Source organism: Asterias rubens, chromosome 5 (genome assembly GCF_902459465.1).
Source record: "Asterias rubens chromosome 5, eAstRub1.3, whole genome shotgun sequence".
Lineage (NCBI taxonomy): Eukaryota > Metazoa > Echinodermata > Asteroidea > Forcipulatida > Asteriidae > Asterias > Asterias rubens.
The window spans coordinates 1,850,637-1,870,792 of record NC_047066.1 but is presented as its reverse complement, the minus strand read 5'-3'; the positions used below and the strand labels follow the sequence as shown (position 1 = coordinate 1,870,792).

Genomic DNA, 20,156 nt, shown 5'->3' with positions numbered 1-20,156 from the left:
TTGACATTCTAACACTTCCTTTCATTTTACTTTTCATTGGAAACGACTATGCTTACATAGGCATAGGCCAAAGCCTTTACATGAAAAGGGTTCCATGGCAGGCATCAAGTTCGTGGCAATCAAGAGAGTATCATGTATTGCATTCCACATGAGAAAGAACGAGGATAGACAAGTGTTCAATATTAATAGCTGTTTTTATTTGTTTTTATTTAGAACTACCTGTAGCCTTGTTAAATTAAAGTGATGTTTGAATCAAATACAACTTTGACAGGTCAGTAATGAAGCTAGGACGGAAAACTACAACATTTATAAGAAAGTTTCAGTTGTATGGTTAAAGTAATTTGCTAATAATCAATAGACCTACAAGTAAACATTCATTATAGCTTTGTGTGTTGTTAATGTCCGTTGATCAATGTTAGTGATAGAATCCAATTTGAGAAGTTTTTAAAAAACATTTTTGCGATATTTTGTTAATTAATTAAATTGTTTGTATGGCACGCGATACAACCGTTTTTATACAATAACGCAAGCACACTCTTAAATCTCAGCTCTAAAGCCATTTTGGAAAACATTATTTTCTGAAAACTGAGCAGAAAATTGAGTCTACATTTAAGTATTTCATTTAACATTAAATTATTGTTTATTTAAAAAAGTTCATCCCAAATCTTGAGAAGACAAATAAATCTCTCGTGGAAAAGACTGTGACAAATTGAGTCGTATTTTTGATTTGAAACACCAACAAAGGTTGAGGATAATTTCCTGGTCTGCAGCCACTCTTTGGGTTTGCAGAATATCAAATATCTTAACAATTGAAAAGTTTTGAAAATACAGTACTTGGTCTACAAAGAAATAATGTTGACCAGTGGGTTCGATCATAAGTTGGCAAGTGAAATGAGCTGGTTAGCAGTTATTAACTAAATTTACAAAACATTTTATAAATATTTACAATTACTAATACTAATTTATTTTTATTAATACATTTTAAACAACACCTTTTGTTTTTAAACCTTCGTAATGTGACATTTTTAACTGTCTAAATGCAAGTCACTGGTACAGTTACAAGTCTGAAACCTGCGAAGGGGCCGGGTACAATCACCCGACCAAACCACCACGTATCTATCAAGTAAAAACAATTTACTCTATAACAGCTTGTCTTACTATAGGCAGACATTTTTCAAACAACCCTCTTTTTCACGTTCCTTTTTTGTTAATCACAGAAGCCGCTAGAATTGTGTGCAATTTTAACAAAAATGTTTATCATCTCAATCTAAATCACACAATGTTCTGAACTTTTATACATCGACTCCATCTATAACTAGATAATCACCGCTCTTAATTAGGGATACCCAATTTGATTTGCAGCAAAATGGTTGCTTTTGAGCGCAGCGACCGAAAAAGAAATTTGGCGCCGATAGTGAAATCGCTGACACCATTCATCAACGCTACTGGAACGATGGTATAGGTGGTTGGTGAACACAATCACACGTTGAGTTAGGATGTTCAAGAGAGAAGGGCATGTGATTGGTCTGGTTTGACACAGTGATAACTTGCACAAAGTGAGATAGAAAAACTAATTTTGGTCTAATCCACCAATATTTGGTTGTTGCCATAGTGATAAAAAACATATTTCTTTCTCAGTAATGTTAAGTCGTTGCCTTAGTGATAGAAAAACAATTTCCTTTTCCTAGACATTGAGTCATAATTGGTTGTTGCCATGGAGTTAGAAAGGCAACTTTCTTTCTCCATGTAAGTCATTATTGGAATTGTTGCCATAGTGATAGATTTGTTTTTCTCCATGATGTTAAGTCATGATAGGTTGTTGCCATAGTGATAGAAAAACAACTTTCCTTCTCCAGGATGTTAAGTCATAATTTTGTTGTTGCCATAGTGATAGAAAAACAAATTTCTTACACAACAATATTTTCATAATTGGTTGTTGCCACAGTGATAGAAACACAATTTTCTTTCCCTAGACATTGAGTCACAATTGGTTGTTGCCATAGTGATAGGAAAACAACTTTCTTTCTACATGTTAGGTCATAATTGGTTGTTGCTATAGTTATAGAAAAACAACATTCTTTCTCCATGATGTTTTTTTTCCATAGTGATAGAAAAACATTTGTCATTCTCCATGAAGTCATAATAGATTGTTGCCATAGTGACAGAAAAACAAATTTCTGTCTCGATGATGTTAAGTCATAATCAGTTGTTGCCATAGTGATATTTCTTTCTCCACGATGTTAAGTCATGATTGGTTGTTGCAATAGAAAAACAACTATCTTTCTCCATGATACTAAGTCTTAATAAAAACAACGTTCTTTCTCCATGATGTTATAAGTCATAATTGGTTGTTGCCATAGTGATCAAAAACAACTTTCTTTCTCCATGATGTTAAGTCATAATAATTTGTGGTGCCATAGTGATAGAAAAACAACTTTCTTTTTCCATGGTGTTAAGTCGTATAATTTTTTTTTCTTTTTTCGTAGTGATAGAAAAACACCTTTCAATCTCCATGATGTAAAGTCGTAAATGGTTAAAAATGCCTCTTTCAATACCAAGATCTATTATTTAAGGCTACCATTACGGATTACTTTTACTGTGTCTATTTTTATGGATATGTGGCATAAAGTATTGAAGAGATGTACTACATTGATACTTGGTGGTGCACACAAAGGATTTTATAAAATACTTTGAAGGTTCCTGTTTTGTTTAGTTAATTTTAGTAAATTTATTTATTGAGTTGTCGAATTATCGATGAATTTGGCATGCTTTAAGAAATATGTTGAGGTGATTACTGCTAGTAGTAGTACCAGCCTAAGCACTAGATCTTAGATCAGTAACTCACTGGTAGTTTTGCAGCCACACTGGTATCAATGTTGTACCTGTCTAGTCAGCTCAGTGCTAAAAGTTCTCGCCATAGACTGTGCAACCATGGCCATGTGTTTTTAAATGTTTTGGCCTATACCTGTTAACTCAAAGTGCAATTTTTGTTTTCACATTTAAAAGCAAGGTTCCCAAAAGCGTTAAATTACACCCACATCTTGCACGTTCTATTGCTGAAATTAACCAAAGTAGATCATTCACATTATTATATCTTTGAGCACTGAGCTGGTGGACTGCCCATAATAATTAAAATCTATGTTTCTAATGTTGGAGTCGAATGCAGCCAAGCTGCAACTTGGCCGACTCCTGCTGTCGATGAGTCTCCCCATCAGCAGTGCTGGCAGGTGAATGGTAGATGGGTGAGGACAAGGAGGTGCGTTCCTCTTTATCAGCATGAGGGCTTGTCAGTTCTTGGAAGAGGCAATTGGTGACGTCAAGGGTTCCACTTAATGGCCTATTGTTGTTAGCATGTGCAAACAAGCGTGTCTTAGATGGCATCTTCTTATAATTTGTAGGACTGACTGAGGTTCTACCTTCAGGACTTCTTGTTCCTCCAGGACCAGTCTTAGAAACCTTCATAGACAGACCTAAGTTTGGCATCGTTAGAATGTCGACAATAGTTTTCTTCTTGGAAGGATTGTCATGGGTATTTGATTGACCTGCTGGTCCATTCAAGAAATCAGATAACGCCTTTCTGGAAGCTGGCTGGGTTGGGCTAAAGTTAATGGTCATTTTACCTTGAGGACTTTCTGAAGCTCTCACATAGTGAGCAAGTTTTGAAGTACAACCTACAGGACTCTTCGGAGCACAGTTGAACTGACGCTCATTTAGGAAATCATTGGGTGACTTATTTAGAGCCAAGAGTGTGGGACTTAAGTTGGGAGAACTCTCGTACCCAGGACTATCGAAGGATCTCCTTATATGAGGACTTACTGAGATCCTACCAAGAGCCGAAGAATCTTGGGTCCATTGCGTCACTCGGTTCATTTTGAAGTCTCTTGATACCCTTTTTGAATCTGGTGGTTTGGGATTCAAAATAGTGGCATCCTTTCCTGGTGGACTCTCAACAGATGCCCTACGTCTTCTTGTAGGACTTTTCGAAACTTCCAAGGATTGATTGACAGGGTCAGTAGAATTGTCAGAATCATCTGCAGTCATTATCAGACTCCTAGGACTGAACATGCCCTTTGAAGAAACCACTTCAGGAGTTTCGCAGAGCTGATCCTTATCAGAAAGAGGGTTGGTAACTTGAACAGTTGCTTCTTCTTTTGGCATAAGGGATGGTGAAATAAGTATCTCCTGACTCAATAGCAATTCTTGTAATTGAAGGTCCATGAAATGGTCGTCCATTTCTTGTACTTGCTCCAAACAGCAAAGCTTTACCTGGTTTTCAGTGTCACAGATCCCAGTGACATCACCTTGGGTTAGTCCAACTGAGGCTTGACTTTCAAGTTGAACTTCAGTGTTGTCACCCATGGCTTGATTAAGAGGACATCTAGGACCAGCATCAGTTGGAGTATCAATTACTGAAATGGCCCTTAACTCAGGGACAGAGGCAAGACCAGCTCTTTTGGGTTCTGGAGCTGGACATGCTGAGCTAATTCTCCGAAGAGTGTTGTCACTTGTGATGGATACAGTACTCTTGCTCCCATTCCTCCCAGAACGTTTTTGCAGTTTGGTGTTAGGTTTGAAAGAGTCTTGACTGTTGGCAGGTATGAGAGCAATGTTAGAATCTTTGCTCTCCACGGAAGAGATCTTTCCTCCGGCGTGAACAGATGGAGATGAAGCCACATCCTGCGGAGCTAAGAAACTAGATTGATTCTGCTTCAGCCCTGAAGATGATTTGGACTTCCAAGAGGAGGATTTGTCACACAATGGTGGTGGCACTGGAGTTGCAGTACGCTGTTTAGATCGTTTTGAAGTTGGCTTGTCAGATGCTGATTGACTGGACTCAATTGGGTTACTGGTTTTAGCAGCACTTGCAGATGAGGCAGTAGGTTTCTGCTGACTACCATTGCAAGGGAATGATGCACTTTTTGAAGTGTTCAATTTCTTTGCTGGGTTTTCTTTGGTCTTGGCATCAGTAGTTGCAGAAGATGTCGAGGATGTGGTGCTTACCTTCTTGCTTGACTTCTTTGTGCTCACTTTGGCACCATTAGCTGCCTCTCTGATCATCCTGCCGGAAGCAGCACTGCCTCTTGGCTTAGTCAAGGATTTCTTATGATCAGTGCTTGAAGATCTCTTAGTGGTAGAAGTGCTAGAAGACTTTTTTGCATTGGTGACAGTAGATGATTTCTTATGATCACCTGTAGGCTTTTTGGTTACGTCAGACTTTGCAATCACAGACTTCTTTGTTTCTACAACCTTTGCGTTCTTTGGTCCTGGTTTCTTAGCACTTACACTTGTTGTCTTGCTCTGGCTCATCAAAGCCTGCTTGTTATTTTTCAGATCTTTTTTGATACTCTCATTTGGTTTTTTATCTTTCCTATCAAGGAATGACATACGGCTCGTCTTTGAAGCTGACTTGACTACTACAGCTTTGATCTTAGAGAGAGCTGAATACTTTCTTGATGGTTTTTCAGTTTCAATAACCTGAAAAGAAATGTAAGTGTTAATATCTTTTGTTATGCTTATTAAATAAAAAGTGTTTCAGAGACTGCTCTAGAAATGCAAAGGTCAAGGGTTCGAATCCCACCTGAGTAAGTTGCCTGTGATTTTTTTTCTTCGGGTAAAGTACAAAATGTACTGAGTATACAATGCTGACACACATCGATGTGAGGGTTAAAACCAAATAAAACAATTGTATAATCAATTGTATAATTTCTTCTGAGTGGAAATCATGATTTGTACTTATTGTAATATTTTGTATTTTCATAATTGTTATTTGAGTTTGTCATTACTCACGTCATCAGTCTGGATTGATATCTCGCACGTTTGAGTGGCCATTTGAGAAGTCGAATGTCGGCCATTGCTCAATGATTTTTTCAGCTGGGCAATTATGACAGTAATCTCTTCTTTGTCGACTGCAGACCGGGTGCTGACAGACTGATGGTAAAAGAAAGGTTTAAATATTTGATGATATTGTGGCAGAACACAATATTGCGGTGCTTGCCTGACTGCAGTTCCTGAACTGTTAATTAATAAATTGATCAAATATTTTGTTCCTCAAGCAATAAGTCACTAAGCGACCTAAAGGCTAGGGGACATGATTTGTTTTGGAGGAAGTATATTGCCTATTACAATTGTCCATTAAATTAATCTCTATCGGTGTACATGGATTGCTCAAATAAACTCACAATGACAATTAAATCATGAGCACACTCATCAACCATGTCACTGGGTTTATTCCACTCTTGTCAGTCAGTGTCTTCACTAAATACAAGTTCTCAATAAATTGAAATGTATGTGGTTGACTCTGTACATAATTAAATACAGCCACCATGCACTTTTAAATTTAGATGTTATTTTAGTTTTTTTTATAAATGCAGCAAAAGTCAATTTGCTCTTAAAAAATTGTAGAAACTTTGCCTCTTAAACAAAAACCTAATCAATTTGGTTTCTTTCTAGGATTATTTGCCATGGTTCACTCAACAGTTTATTTTTTATCAAAGTACTTCAAAGTTATTTAATGTTTGTCTCCTTTTTAAAGGATTTAGGTATTTGTAGGACACAAAACACAATGTCCACAAATTACATTAAACGTACAAGGTTTGAAGATAGTTATGGTAGAAAGCTTCCCTTTAATTAGTTCTTGCTGATGAGGTGCTATAGTTTTTGAGAAATGAGTAAGACAAGTCACAAAAATAATTTTTTTTTTTTTTTTGTGTTAGACGTACATTATTGACATACTAAAACTGAGACAAAATTTATTTTTGTGACATCGTTTTACTCATTTCTCAAAAACTACAGCACCTCAGCAAGTAATATTTTAAAGGCAGCTTTCTAACATCATCTTCAAACTGTGTAAGTTTAATGTGTATTTCTGTGGACATTGTGTTTTGTGTTGCATAAAGTACACAGACCCTTTAAACACAATATCAAAATAATTCATTACTTTAATTCAAGACAACATTTCTGAAAACATCCATAGTTGTCTTCTTCAACTTATTTCTTTTGATTATCCAACATACCATGTCATCTTCAGTATCCGTGGCGATAGAGCCAGTTGATTTCATCTTTGGCTTCTCAGCGGCCAAAGAGAGTTGTTCTAAGGTGATGTTTGCTAAAACAGAATCTACTATAAAACCAGCCTGTTGGTCTAGGCTTCCAGTAGATGTCTTAGTAGCAGGCTGGAAATAACACACACAAAAGAAAAACTTTGTGAAATGTTGATTATATTCCTTTAATTTCAAATCATTCGATTAGCAGTTTCCATAGTAAGCAAAAAACATCTGTAAACCATGCAAGAACAAACAACATCTTATGAACAAGCAAAATCTACAATTTAACGACATGACGGAGGCAAAATAAGTATGGAGTTATTTTTATACAGTCTACAGGGCCTGTGGTGGAATGTGCGATGGACAAAGTCAAACAAAGAACAGAAACAAATCAACAAACAAATTGATCAAATTCAAAAACACACCAATAAATACATGAACAAGAATTGTGTGAAATTAGAAAGAAATCATTCAATACAAAATAAATAAAAACATGTCTTGTTTGCTGATATGATAAATGAGAACAAAATCAATAAACACAAAATGAATAAATAAAAACAAACATTTCTGAAATACCAAAGCAATTGTTTTTCATCACATACCTTGTCATTTTTAGTATCCATGGCGATAGAGCCAGTTGATTTCATCTTTGGCTTCTCAGGGGCCACAGCAAGTTGTTCCGTGGTAATGTTTGCAAAAACATAATCTACTATAAAACCAGCCTGTTGGTCTATGCTTCCAGTAGATGTCTTAGTAGCAGGCTGGAAATAACACAGACAAAAGAAAAACTTATTCCTTGAAGTTCAAATCAAACTGATAGTTTGTGTGGTTTACAATTTTTGTTTTTACATTGTAGTTCAATCTCATCTTTGAGAGGCAGGGGACATTTTTATTTCTCGAAGTGCAATCACTTCCATTGGGAAATTTTTAACAAAGTCAATTGGAAAGTTTTTAATGGGCACCAAGGCCAAAACAAGGGCAACATAGCCTGTTTTTTGTTTGTTTACTAGTGCAAGAATTCAAAAGACATGAGGGATTTTTCACCACCTTTTTATACAATCAATAACATGGCTGCTTAATATTTTTAGACGGGTCACATAACTATGTGTCTTTCAATTTTTATAAACAAGATTTTTTAAGTCAGGTGTCTGTTTCTTGGATTGTTGTTCGGTGCTTTGAGAATGTTTGTTTTTTACAAGTGACAATAAAACATTATGCTTTCATACCCAATCTCAAAACCTAATTATTCTAGTGTGTTATAATTGCTAATGTTGTTTTTTGTTTGTTTGTTTGTGAAGTGGCACAATGATCATTTTTGGAATTACGCTAACTAAGAACTGTTATTATTAATAATAATATTAAGTAAGGTGAATTGTTGTGCTTTGAGAATGTTTAACTGTTCTTTCACTTCACTCACCATGTTACAATCGTTGATCACAGCATCAGAATTCTGCACATCCACAATGGATTCTTGTGCAGTTTCCTCGTTGTCCAGGCTGGTAAAGACAGCATCTACTAGATTAGTAGTTGCTTTATCCAGACTGCTTGCAGATGACACTAGCTGGTTCAATGGCTGTACATGGATAAGGATATACTCATTATGATTAAATAATAAAATAATAAATTTATGCTTTCAAACCCAATCTCAAAACCTATTTATTTTATAGTGTGCAATAATTGCAAATGTTGTTTTTTGTTCGTCTGTGAAGCGGCGCAATGATCATTTTTTGGAATTGCGCTATGTAAGAGCTGTTATTATTAATAATAATATTTAGTCAGGTGAACTGTTGTGCTTTGATGGAATGTTTAACTGTTCTTTCACTTCACTCACCGTATTACAATCGTTGATCACAGCATCAGAATTCTGCACATCCACAATGGATTCTTGTGCAGTTTCCTCGTTGTCCAGGCTGGTAAAGACAGCATCTACTAAATTAGTAGTCGCTTTATCCAGACTGCTCGCAGATGACGCTAGCTGGTTCAATGGCTGGAATAAAGACAAATACTCACTAAATCATGATTGAAGATGAAAAGGAAGAATTTATTGTTATCATTTTGTATGTCTGCATGTTACTAATTTATCAGAATCATAACTGGCCTTAATTTTTATTGTGTTAACTAATTCTGGTTGTGAAGGTAATTAATGACTCCCAGAAAATTGAACTTAATCATTGAACTAGCCAAGAACCCAAGAAAGAGAAGGAAGGAAGTTTAAGTTCTAGATGTGGAAAAAAAACCCCAATGTTTCCAAGGGAAAACCCCACGCAGTCAGGTAGGGACTGAAACCCGAACCACACAGTGCCCCTGGTGTGATTTGAACCAGGGTCCTAGAGGTGTAAGTTTAAGTAGCTCTATATAATTGTCCCTTGTAATCTGACAACATGAGTTTTTAGTAAATTTCAAAGACAGGTGCTGGTTTCAGCAAAACATTTTGTACTTAAGTCTTTTGTAAACAAAACAATTCATCTGAAAATGTAGCAAGTTGCATTTTGCAAAACCATTTTTCCCATCTTACCTTCTCCTCAGTCTTGGGAGAGGTGGAGGTAGATGGAGCGGGTATGGTTTCATCCATGGTGTTATCAATGGATGTCTTAGCTTCAGCTACAACTATCAGTCTGGAGCAGGCAGACGCAGAGCTGCTAGGACGTTCACTGGCTGGCATTATCTGATACATTAATCAAATTAATTTAAATACTTTACACTGAGACCACTGTTCTTCATTTAACAATTTTAATTATTTATTTATTTTACTTATTTTATTTATCTATTTTATTATTTATTGCACTTATTTTTCTAAATAAGGAGGCCAATTTATATTTTCAAAAATGTATGTTGAAAATTGTTATTAACTGATTATTTTTGGGTTCAGTTGGGGTAGGTAGTGTTTGTTAGATGGTGGACCCTTTTAACAAACTGGGCCAAATTTCAATAAGCCTGGAGTGAATTCCTTTAAGAATAAATAAAGCTTTCTTTGTGCACAAAAGGCGCACGCTTTAGTTCACTTCTTCTTTTGAAAACTGCTGAGGTGTAACGACAACGAGGGGCGCATAGCAAATGCTCGTCCACTTCATCGTCAGCTCTGGTCAGAGAAGGTTCTCGATTATTAAGGCAGTTTTCTTCGCTACTATTTTCCTTAGGCCAATGTAGCAGGTTTGGACTTGGCTTGGTGGTGTTTGCCCCTCACAGGGAAGAACCTGCTCATTGGTTAAAGTTGTAAGTAATAGATATTAATTATTATTCACTAGTAATTACCCCGCCTAGGCAGTTGCAGGCATTTTCCCATAATTTAAGGCCTCGGCAGTTGCAGGCCAATCTAATTTGCATTGTTGGTAAAGTTATAAAATTACTGGACTCTTACCACAAAAAGCCTATATTGCTAAGTAAAACTTGCCTAATAAGCACGAGCAAGTTTTTCTTAGCAATAGATGACCAGCCAGAATACCATACAGTTACCATTGACGTGACTACAGTAACCCAGTTATTTCTTGCTTAAACAATTAGAAATTTGCTGAGCTTAATTTCATGCATTAACAACTTCATGAAATTGGGCCCTGCAGGTCTTGTAGAAATTCTGCTCAAATTAACTGCATTTTCAGAATCTGAACATGTTGCCTTTTTTACCTGTGCTAGTTCTTCATTCACCTTTTCATCCTTGGTTATCATTTCTGCGTCATTGTCATCACTCATCATGGAGTCAGAGTCAGTAGTTAGTTCCTGGAGAAAGAGGAATTATTTTTAATGTTACTTTTTATACTTGTTTTATTTCATACTTGTCTCGAAGGTTGGGTCAGTGGTTTCTTTTTTTCCAACGTCATGCTTATTTTTGGTCAAAATTATAAAAAAAAAGATACACTAAACGTCACATGTGAAAGTTTCAACCGAATACAGTGTTTACTTGCTGAAAAAACAGCAAAACAGCAAAAGCACAATTTTTGTTCGCTTAGCAAAAACAGGCTACCAGCCAGAGTACCATTGATTACCCAAGTCATTTCTTGGTTGACCAAGAAATTTACTGCTTTATGAAATTGGGCACAGGTCACAAGAATGTTTACCTCTACTTTAGAAGGAACAGTAGTAGTGGGTAGTTTCTTCCCCTGTGTGTTGTCAACAGTTGCTTCAGTGACAACAATTAGTCTTGAGCTGGTAGATTGAGCTGAGTTGGTTGGACGCTCAAAGGCTGGGGCAGACTGAATTAGAGTACACAGTCGTTTTAATGTTTGCTGATAATTTAAAACATTAGACTAACTGGATCAACTAATAAAAGATTCAATATCCAAAACAATACAAAACTTCATCAGAAATTGAATTGATCTTAGGATTGTGATGTTTTGTTGTGAGTACGTTATCAGATAACTTTGAATTGTCGTCGGTGATAGAGATCCCCAATGCAAAAAATTAATCTTTTAAATCACTGCAGTACTAAGAATTTGAGCTGCCTCTAGATACCAGGCTAGCTTGGTGGTCAAGTGTTAAGAAATCTGCTCTAGCAATGCATAGGTCGTGGGTTCGAATCCCACCAGAGTAATTGCCTGTGGATTGTTTCATGGAGAACCTTGGAAAGTAATGAGGGATAACTTTCCGTATGGCGCCACCACTTTTTCACTCATTTTAACAAAAAGGGATATCTCATTGAGGTAAATTTAACAAAAAGGGATATCTCATTGAGGTAAATTAGATACTACATTATTTCATATCGAATGAAAAAGTGGTGGCGCCATACGGAAACTTGTCCGTAATGAGTATACAGTGCTTTTAATACACATCGGTGTAAGGGTAAAAATTATACGTTTTGGTTATTATTTGGATGAAGTTTTGTTTCATTGACAGTATGCAAAAGTCAATTCTAAATTTACTCAACTTTTTTAGTTTCAGATATCACATAAAACTTCTTTATCAAGTTTTTTGCTTCTTACCTCAGTCTGCTTCTTGAGTTCCTCCGTCTTGCTCAGTGTATCATTGATAGTCATCATAGCGATGACATCAGTTGAGATGGAGACAGGAATAGCTTCAGTGTCATCCATTCCACTTAAAGACACCTTATCGTTCTTCATTGATGCCTTCAAGACAAACCATATGTGGGAAAGATGTACGTAAAACTAGATTAATATCTGGGCTGTAGTCAAGTCCATGTTTTCGAAGTCAGAGTCCCTATTGTCCGAGGGGAGCTCAATCAAGTCTGAGTCCGCCCCTAAAGAGGGCGAATCTGAGACCAGTCTTGAAGTCCTCCGGCACTGATTAATTTTTGTATGAACTTTGTACATAAATCGGATCAATGAGAAGTATAGCATTTACTTTTTCCATAAGGATAAGTATAGTATAAATTTGTTATTAGCTCTTTCATGAGCTGACTGGTCACTGGAGACCGGCTTACATCCCTTCAAAAAAATAGTTGTAAATCTAAAAAATATAAAAAATATCATTGTCACGGCCACACAGTTTTCAGAACGGTGTCGCCATTTGCAAATAAATAAGAAAATAAAATAAAAACAAGAACCCTTAATAAACAACTAATGTGTCCATATGAATAAAAATAAATGGTACATGAATGGGTTGAAATGGTTTGAAATGTCACAATGATGGATCTCTCACCTTCAGGGTCTCCATAGGGGTGGCTTGCTCAGGGAGTGGGGCTTGCTCGTTAACGCTTTGCTTGATGGAAGCAGCTGGCAGCTGGATCCCTGCTGTAATGACAGGACAGGAGTTTTTCATTACATTTCATTCATTCTAGGACTATCAGAAAAACAAACTTAAACACTTTACTAGCCAGGAACCCATGATGAGAACAAGGAAAGAAGTTTCAGTTTAAGATGTGGGAGGAAGTGTTCCAGGGAAAACTCACACAGTCAGATGGGGACTGAAAACCAAATCCACGTATTGTCCCCATTTCCTAGAGGAGGAAGGCGAGAAAAGACTGACCACCAAATCTTATCTAAAATGTCACACAGCAATCACAAGAAATGGTCTAAACTTCCCCCAAATCACACCAAGTCTCTATTTCAAAACAACCATCAATGGCTATTGTATAGGGAAGCATAAAAGTAAGGGTGCAGATGGTTTAATTTGCCTGAAATTTAACACAGATGACAGGCCTACCAATTTCTAATACCAATTAAAACCCTTTTTTCATTTTGTTCTTATGCATGATATATATCCTTTCTTCTAACCAAATAAGTTTTTATGGTCATTAAATTTCAAGTAACTACCAAAGTTATACCACTCCTTTAACAGGGAAGGGTGGGGTAACACTAACAATGGAAAAGGAAGATGCTGTGATTGTGATGAACAATGAAAAGGTCAGAGAAAATGTAATTTGTTTTACCTAGTTCAGCAAAGGCAGCTAACTTGGCATCTCCCTTGGCTTTTACCTCAGCCAGGGCCTTGTTCATCTTGGTCTTGGCCTAAAAAATAGCAAACATTACGGCCCGATCTTAAGACATAATTACATCAAACTTAAAAAGTGGTGCCTTACAAAATCACTCCCTGGAAACAAGTTATTATTACTATTAAAAATTAAAAAGTATTAGCAATATTTTCAGAAAGTAGGTTACTTTTTTTACCGGAAAGGAAGTTCATCTCTCAGAAGAAAAAAATCGTTTACATTGACAACCTACATGACCTAAAACAATATTATCAGCCATGAAACTGACATTTTTTAAGGGAGTTAAATTCAATTTGCTAAGAAATAAAAAAATAATGCTTGATGAAATATAGTTTTACCAGAGGAAAAAGGGACTGTGATAAAAAAGTTATAAAAGAAATAAGGAATACCTAGAATGACAAAGTTATTTTAGACTGAGTGACTGTGACAGTAAGGCATATAAAATGTAGTATTTTATTTTAACGACCAACTTACCGCATTTTGGGATTTCAAAGTTTTTTTTGAATATTTTGGATTTCGCCTAGGTCCTGTGTCAGAATCTAAAGAAATAAAAAATATGTTCCATTTACATGTAATTAATCATTTCCTCGGTGGTTTATGTTTATTGCTTGATTGAGATATTAAATCAATTTCCCACAGTCCACAGAAAAGGGCCTCACAAAAGTCAAAAAAGCCCATTATATGCAGTCGAGGTTACACAAACAACTTAACATAGGCCTAGGCCTATTAATTATTACCAATTTAAACTAAATTGTTGGGCCTTCGGCTAGCTTGGTTGTTTAAAAGCGTTAGAATTAGATCTTTTTGCTGCAACAGGCAAGAAAGCAATTGTTGTGTAGCCTCACTAACTTGACCCCCAACCCTTTCTTTTTGCTTTGCTAGTTCAATAGTTAATAGCAAAACAAGAAGAAGAGGAAAACATCAACAACATTCATTTCAATTCGTAAACATTGTCAAACCAAAGTTGACTGAGTCAGTCAGTGAGTGAAAACAAATCAAAATATTAACTTAAACTTACCTATGACTTTTGGCAGGTTGTTCTTTGAATACATGCAACCCATGTTTTCGCTAAATGTTGACTAATAACTCTAGCGATTTTTTTTAAATAACTCACACAAATATTTTCTGAATCAAAATAGAGACATCGAAATGCACATCCATTTCTCAATAATCCAAAAACAGTTCTGGCGATTTTGTTGTGTTTATAATGTGTGTGACGTGTGTTTATCTTGCGTACGTAACTAAGTATTTCGTCATCACATTTTAGGCGAGTTTGAATGGCTGAAAGTTGAGACATGCATTATTCATGAGGTCGCGAGAGTAACCAGCAACAGTTCTTTTCAATAATTGTAACGTATCTAATATTGTATTTGCGACCACGCTTATTAAAAACTGACAGAGGTAACAATTAATAAAAAAATACTCCACAGTAATTTTTTGCTACCTCAAATAATTTTATGAATAACTGTTTTTATTGGTGTCGATTTCATTCATCACGTACCCAGACTTCATCAACAGCAGTATCAGACTTACTGCAGAAGAAACCAGTCTAAAATTCCTTTGGACAACCATATCGACAGAGGGCGCCACATAATAGGAAAAAGAATATTATGCAAATTTCTATTGTGTCGTCGTAAGGGGTAGGAACAGAGCCACGGGAAGCGCGCGCTATCACTGCCCTATCATCGCCTTTGTTGTTGTTAGCGGTAAGTTTCATGATGGGATAGATTCAAAAGCACCAATGAATTTATAGAAACAAAAAGTTAACACACCAAGACAGAATTTAGGTTCCTATATGAGTTTTATTTACTTTTTTGTTTATTTGTTAAAAATTCGCATGTATAACATTTATTAAGCCCATGATGTTACACAAATATCACAAAACATTTTTCCATAATCAAAATAGATTTTAAATGAAATTAGTATCATGTTTTTAAAGCACACTTTAAAGCCATTGGACCCTTTCGGTTCAGGAAAAAAAAAAAACAAGTTCACAGATTTACAAATAACTTACAGGGTTTACAGAAGGCAATGGTGAAAGACTTCTCTTGAAATATTATTCCATGAAATGCTTAACTTTTTGACAAAACAGCAAAACAATATAAATTCTCGTTAACGAGAATTACGGATTTATTTTAAACACATTTCATGACACGGCGAAACGCGCGGAAACAAGGGTGGGTTTTTCCGTTGTTTTCTCCCGACTCCGATGACCGATTGAGCCTAAATTTTCACAGGTTTGTTATTTGATATAGAAGTTGTGGTATACAAAGTGTGGGCCTTGGACAACACTGTTTACCGAAAGGGTCCAATGGCTTTAAGTGAATATGGAATAATTTATAGAAACAATTTATGTAATTTTCTCATTTTTCTCCCCACACCTGTATATATTTATCAGCCATGATATTAAAATTGGTAAAACAGTGTTTAAAAATTAATCATGGATCGGAAAAGATCAGGGGCCGCTTTCACAAAGAGCTAAAATTGATCGTAACTGCAACTCAGTCGTAAATGCTTATGTCACAATACAAAGCACTATGGTGATACCGACAATTTGTCTTACGATGGATTTTATTCTGATGAAATCGAGCCCTGGCTCAACTAAGCCCAACTTTCTCATAGAAGACAGACAAATTAAGGTTCTGCTCAAGTCTCTCTTTTTTTTGTACTAACAATTTTAACTAAGGGAATCAATGTGTGGTGAAGAGGTTTTCAACTAGTGGTTTAAACCCAACGAGGCCTGGTTCTTGATAACTTAACCGAGACGAAGTCGAGGTAAATTATAAAGAACCAGGCCTCGGCGGGTTTAAACCACTAGTTGAAAACCGATTCAACACATTTTGATTCCCATTCATAATTACCTTTTCAGTCAAAAACATCATCACGGTCAAAAAGTAAAATAAATGCAAAAACTATAATTGTTAAATAATGATTTCTTTCAACACAATTGCATTGGCAATGATGAACAGCCATTGGATGGCTGTTAATATTCCAGAGGGTGGAGACCTCAAAGAAATAGGCATCAGGATCAGTCCCGTTGTAGTGAGAACAGCCAGACACGCACATTTACACATCTCTTGCCTCGATCCATTAAAAACATATAAGCATTAAACATACAATAAGTAGATGATAATGGACTGAATGGACAAAGGCTGAATTACAACAACTTTGATTCTCTATGAAAATGCAAAAGAGTGAAAGAGCACTCTTTGAAGAGCCATATGAGGGACATTACTCTTTTTCGAGTGGTTTTCCACTCTTTTAGATTGAAGTTTGCATCTTTTTTGAGTGTTTTTTCACTCTGTCCTGGAGTGAAACCCCTCTAAAAGAGTGAAATAACCACCACTCTTTTTAAAGAGCCTATTATGAGGGACAACTCGAAATGTAAAGAGTGGTGTTTTTCACTCTTTTACATTTCGACAGTACATTTTAAAAATACTATAATTTGAAAATAAATAAGAGGACATTATTAATTCACCGAGCTACGAACTTCCAACAAACAGTGCACATTTGACATTAAAATTAAATTATAAATTTGAAATTAAAACAAGGAATATAGCATGAGGACGAGAACACATGTCAAAGTAATGATACAAATTGTATTAATGAGACCACGTCCGACCCCACCAAAAATATAAATACAAGAAATGAAAGATTAAAAAACATACTTTTTGTCTTTGAGGTTCAGTCCCTTTTGATCGTCATAGACCAGCGAATTTGTTGAAAGAATCAGCAGACATGAAATCACCTTGTTATAAAAAACAAAGAGGTTATACTAAATGTAGGTGAGACTTTTCTATAAAAATGATTACTCGGTTAATAATTGTTATGTTCTAGAAACAGACCTGGGCCCAATTTCATAGAGCTGCTAAGCACAAAAATTTGCTTAGCAAGAAATTTCTTCCTTAATAAAAACAGGATTACCAGCCAAATTTCCATTTGTTGCATAGTGCTTGTTACTGGTCTTCAGCTGTTGTTGGCTTATCCTGAAAATCACATGGAAATTTGGATGGAAATCCTGGTTTTATGAAGGCAAAAATGTCAAGCTAAGCAAATGTTTATGCTTAGCAGCTCTATGAAATAAGGCCCCGATTAAGAAGAATAATTACCATTGTTGCGGCGATGACTGGCACCACAAACAGCCACAACAGTGTAGAGTTGAAATCAGCCAAACACCTGTAGAATTAAGACATCATGTTATTACTTAATAGTAATAATGTGTTATTGTTTAACAGTGCCCATATCTTGATAAAGTACACTTTTGGTTTATTACCCGTTAGACCTCTCCCCATTACTTGTTACCAAGTAAGGTTTTATGCTAATAATTGTTTTGAGTAATTACCAATAGTGTCCACTGCCTTTAAGGCATAAAAACTGGTATGTTTTTACCATTACTACATTAATTTGAAAAGAATCGTTACTTAAAATGTTTTTCGAAAGCTTCTCATAACCAAATTTTGTTTGTCATTGCTATTATTTCAAGAGTGATTACCAAAGGCATACCATCCCTTTAAAGTCTGAGTTCTTACCCGAGTCTTGACCCGTACAAAGACATATCAGTACCCACAGTTACAGCCACAGTTATAATTGGTACGCCCCAGCCAATCAGAGCGTAGATACGCCTCTTCGGCAGTGACTTAATGAAACCATGTAACGGCTTTCGTGATTCGATGAAGACTTCGATACTTAGACAGACCATCCAGGCTGGCGTTGCGATGAATGATAAATGTAGCACGATGACGTTGGCTTTGCAAAACAGCTAAAGAAAGGAGAATAGTTCAAAGACTTTCATTCAGTACAAATATAATAGTTTAACAAAATAAAAATAAAAATAATAAGACTGACCTGACTGTCGATTGCTTGTAAGGAGACTAGTAAATTTATCGAGGTCGCTGGCACGGCTACGAGAAAAGTGACCCGGATGAAACAGTCGTCTGATTTCCACCAACATCTGTTATCAGCAAAAAAGGTTAGATAGTTTGATAATCGATTCCTTCAATAATTGGAAATCTGATAAAGTACAGAACAAGAGCATTGGTTTTATAATGGGAGACTTTCCAACGGTAGGTGGCAGCAGACTTACCGGGTAAATTTTCATTGTTTACGTAGTTCTGAACATGCGCATAATTATGAGAACAATGGCTTTACCCGGTAAGTCTGCTGGCACCTATCGTCCCAGAAAGTTTCATATTATCACAGGCGACCGATTTCGTATTCACTCCTCTGCTTTGTTCTTCGAGGAGTTTTAAAAAACAACATGATATCGTAATATTATACCACAAACCTTTCCTTATCATAATTTGTTTTCTTTTTTCATAGTTTTCTTGCAACTTTGATGACCAGATGAGTCAAAACTGTCACAGATTTGTTATTTTATGCATATTTTGGGATACACCTATTAAGAATACTGGCCTTTGACAATTATTAAAGGTGTCGAATGTCTTTTACAGAAGACAAAAACAAAATAATGAATCATGTTGTATTTGAGGTAGTGTGGGGACAGCTTGGGGAATGGTGACGTTATGTTTAGGATTACCTCACACAAATAAGACGTATCCATGCACTGGTAATGCAGATAAATGATGCGACGCAACTGATGGTATAAGTCCACCTCATCGTCTCAGATAAACTGGAATAAACCTGGAGTCAAATCAGAAAATCAAACAAACAAAATAATACAGAGTTTTTGTAAAGCGTTCAAGTACTATACAACAGATCAATTCAGCTGACCGAAACATTCAAACGTATTTTCTTTTATAAACAAACATAACTGAAATGAACCTTACCTTGATGAAGAAGGTGACGTCATCCTCATGGCGACAGTCACATGACCATTCCGTCTTAGACCCGCCTCTATCAACAACTTTGCAGTCATTGTGGGAGTTCGTTCTGAATCATATAACACAAACACGAAAGCCAGACAAAAAATATTTGTTGTCGATACATAGTTCACGGAAAGGCATACAGTTTATACCGTCACCTTGGATAGAGGGTTTTTGATAACTTTTGTATATCAAGTTTCTGACCATGACATAAATCTTTACTCACTGTGAATGAAGATGTATGTTATTATAATTTTCCTGTAGAAGTTTCATTAGCCGTCAAGTTTTTGAAGACAAAAAGTGGAAAATCACAGCGCAATGTTTTCAGGAGAGTCGCGTTGTACATGCTAAAATAATATTCATCTGATCCTGAGACGAAAATTATTTTTGTGACTTTGTTTTACTCCTTTCTAAAACACTACAGCACCTCAGTGAGTAATATTTTGAGGAAAACTTCCTATCATTATCTTCAAACCGTTTAAGTTCAACGCAAATCTGTGGACATTGTGTTTTGTATCGTACAAAAAATAACCAAACCATCAACAAGGAGGCAATCCTAAACCACATAAATCACATAGCATACCAATTGCATTTGAAAGGGATCAGACACAATGCATTTGACACTGGTTTTACGTGCAAGTTAGTGACTTTTAATTTTTTACTATTTTTTTAAAATGACTCTATCCATTGGAAATCCTAGTGGATTAACTTTATTTTGACATTGGGGCCTCTCTTTTTAGTTAAAGGATTTGAAGATAATGATAGTACAAAGCGTACCTTAAAATATGAGTTGCTGAGGTGCTGTAGTATTTGGGGATTTGAGCAAAACAATGTAATGAAAATACGTTTTTACATGCTAAAATAAATTTCGTCTCATGTTCACTGAGACGAAAATTATTTTCATGACATTGT

The 20,156-nt window shown here is 35.9% G+C and overlaps 1 protein-coding gene across 1 annotated transcript; it reads right to left on the bottom strand.

Annotated features, from left to right (window-relative positions):
* Positions 1 to 3,144: 3,144 nt before the first annotated feature.
* On the bottom strand, positions 3,145 to 18,344 carry LOC117290065 (serine-rich adhesin for platelets-like). Its single transcript, XM_033771313.1, has 16 exons — positions 18,268 to 18,344; positions 17,952 to 18,181; positions 17,532 to 17,598; positions 17,091 to 17,170; positions 14,924 to 14,954; positions 13,363 to 13,441; positions 12,633 to 12,724; positions 11,957 to 12,100; positions 10,665 to 10,757; positions 9,559 to 9,708; positions 8,875 to 9,030; positions 8,461 to 8,616; positions 7,646 to 7,804; positions 7,014 to 7,172; positions 5,780 to 5,928; positions 3,145 to 5,470 (listed from the first exon to the last, which is right to left on the bottom strand). Exons 2-16 carry the CDS (start codon positions 18,119 to 18,121, stop codon positions 3,145 to 3,147), a joined length of 4,011 nt encoding a protein of 1,336 aa, XP_033627204.1. The 5' UTR covers positions 18,122 to 18,181; positions 18,268 to 18,344.
* Between the last annotated feature and the right edge of the window lie 1,812 nt (positions 18,345 to 20,156).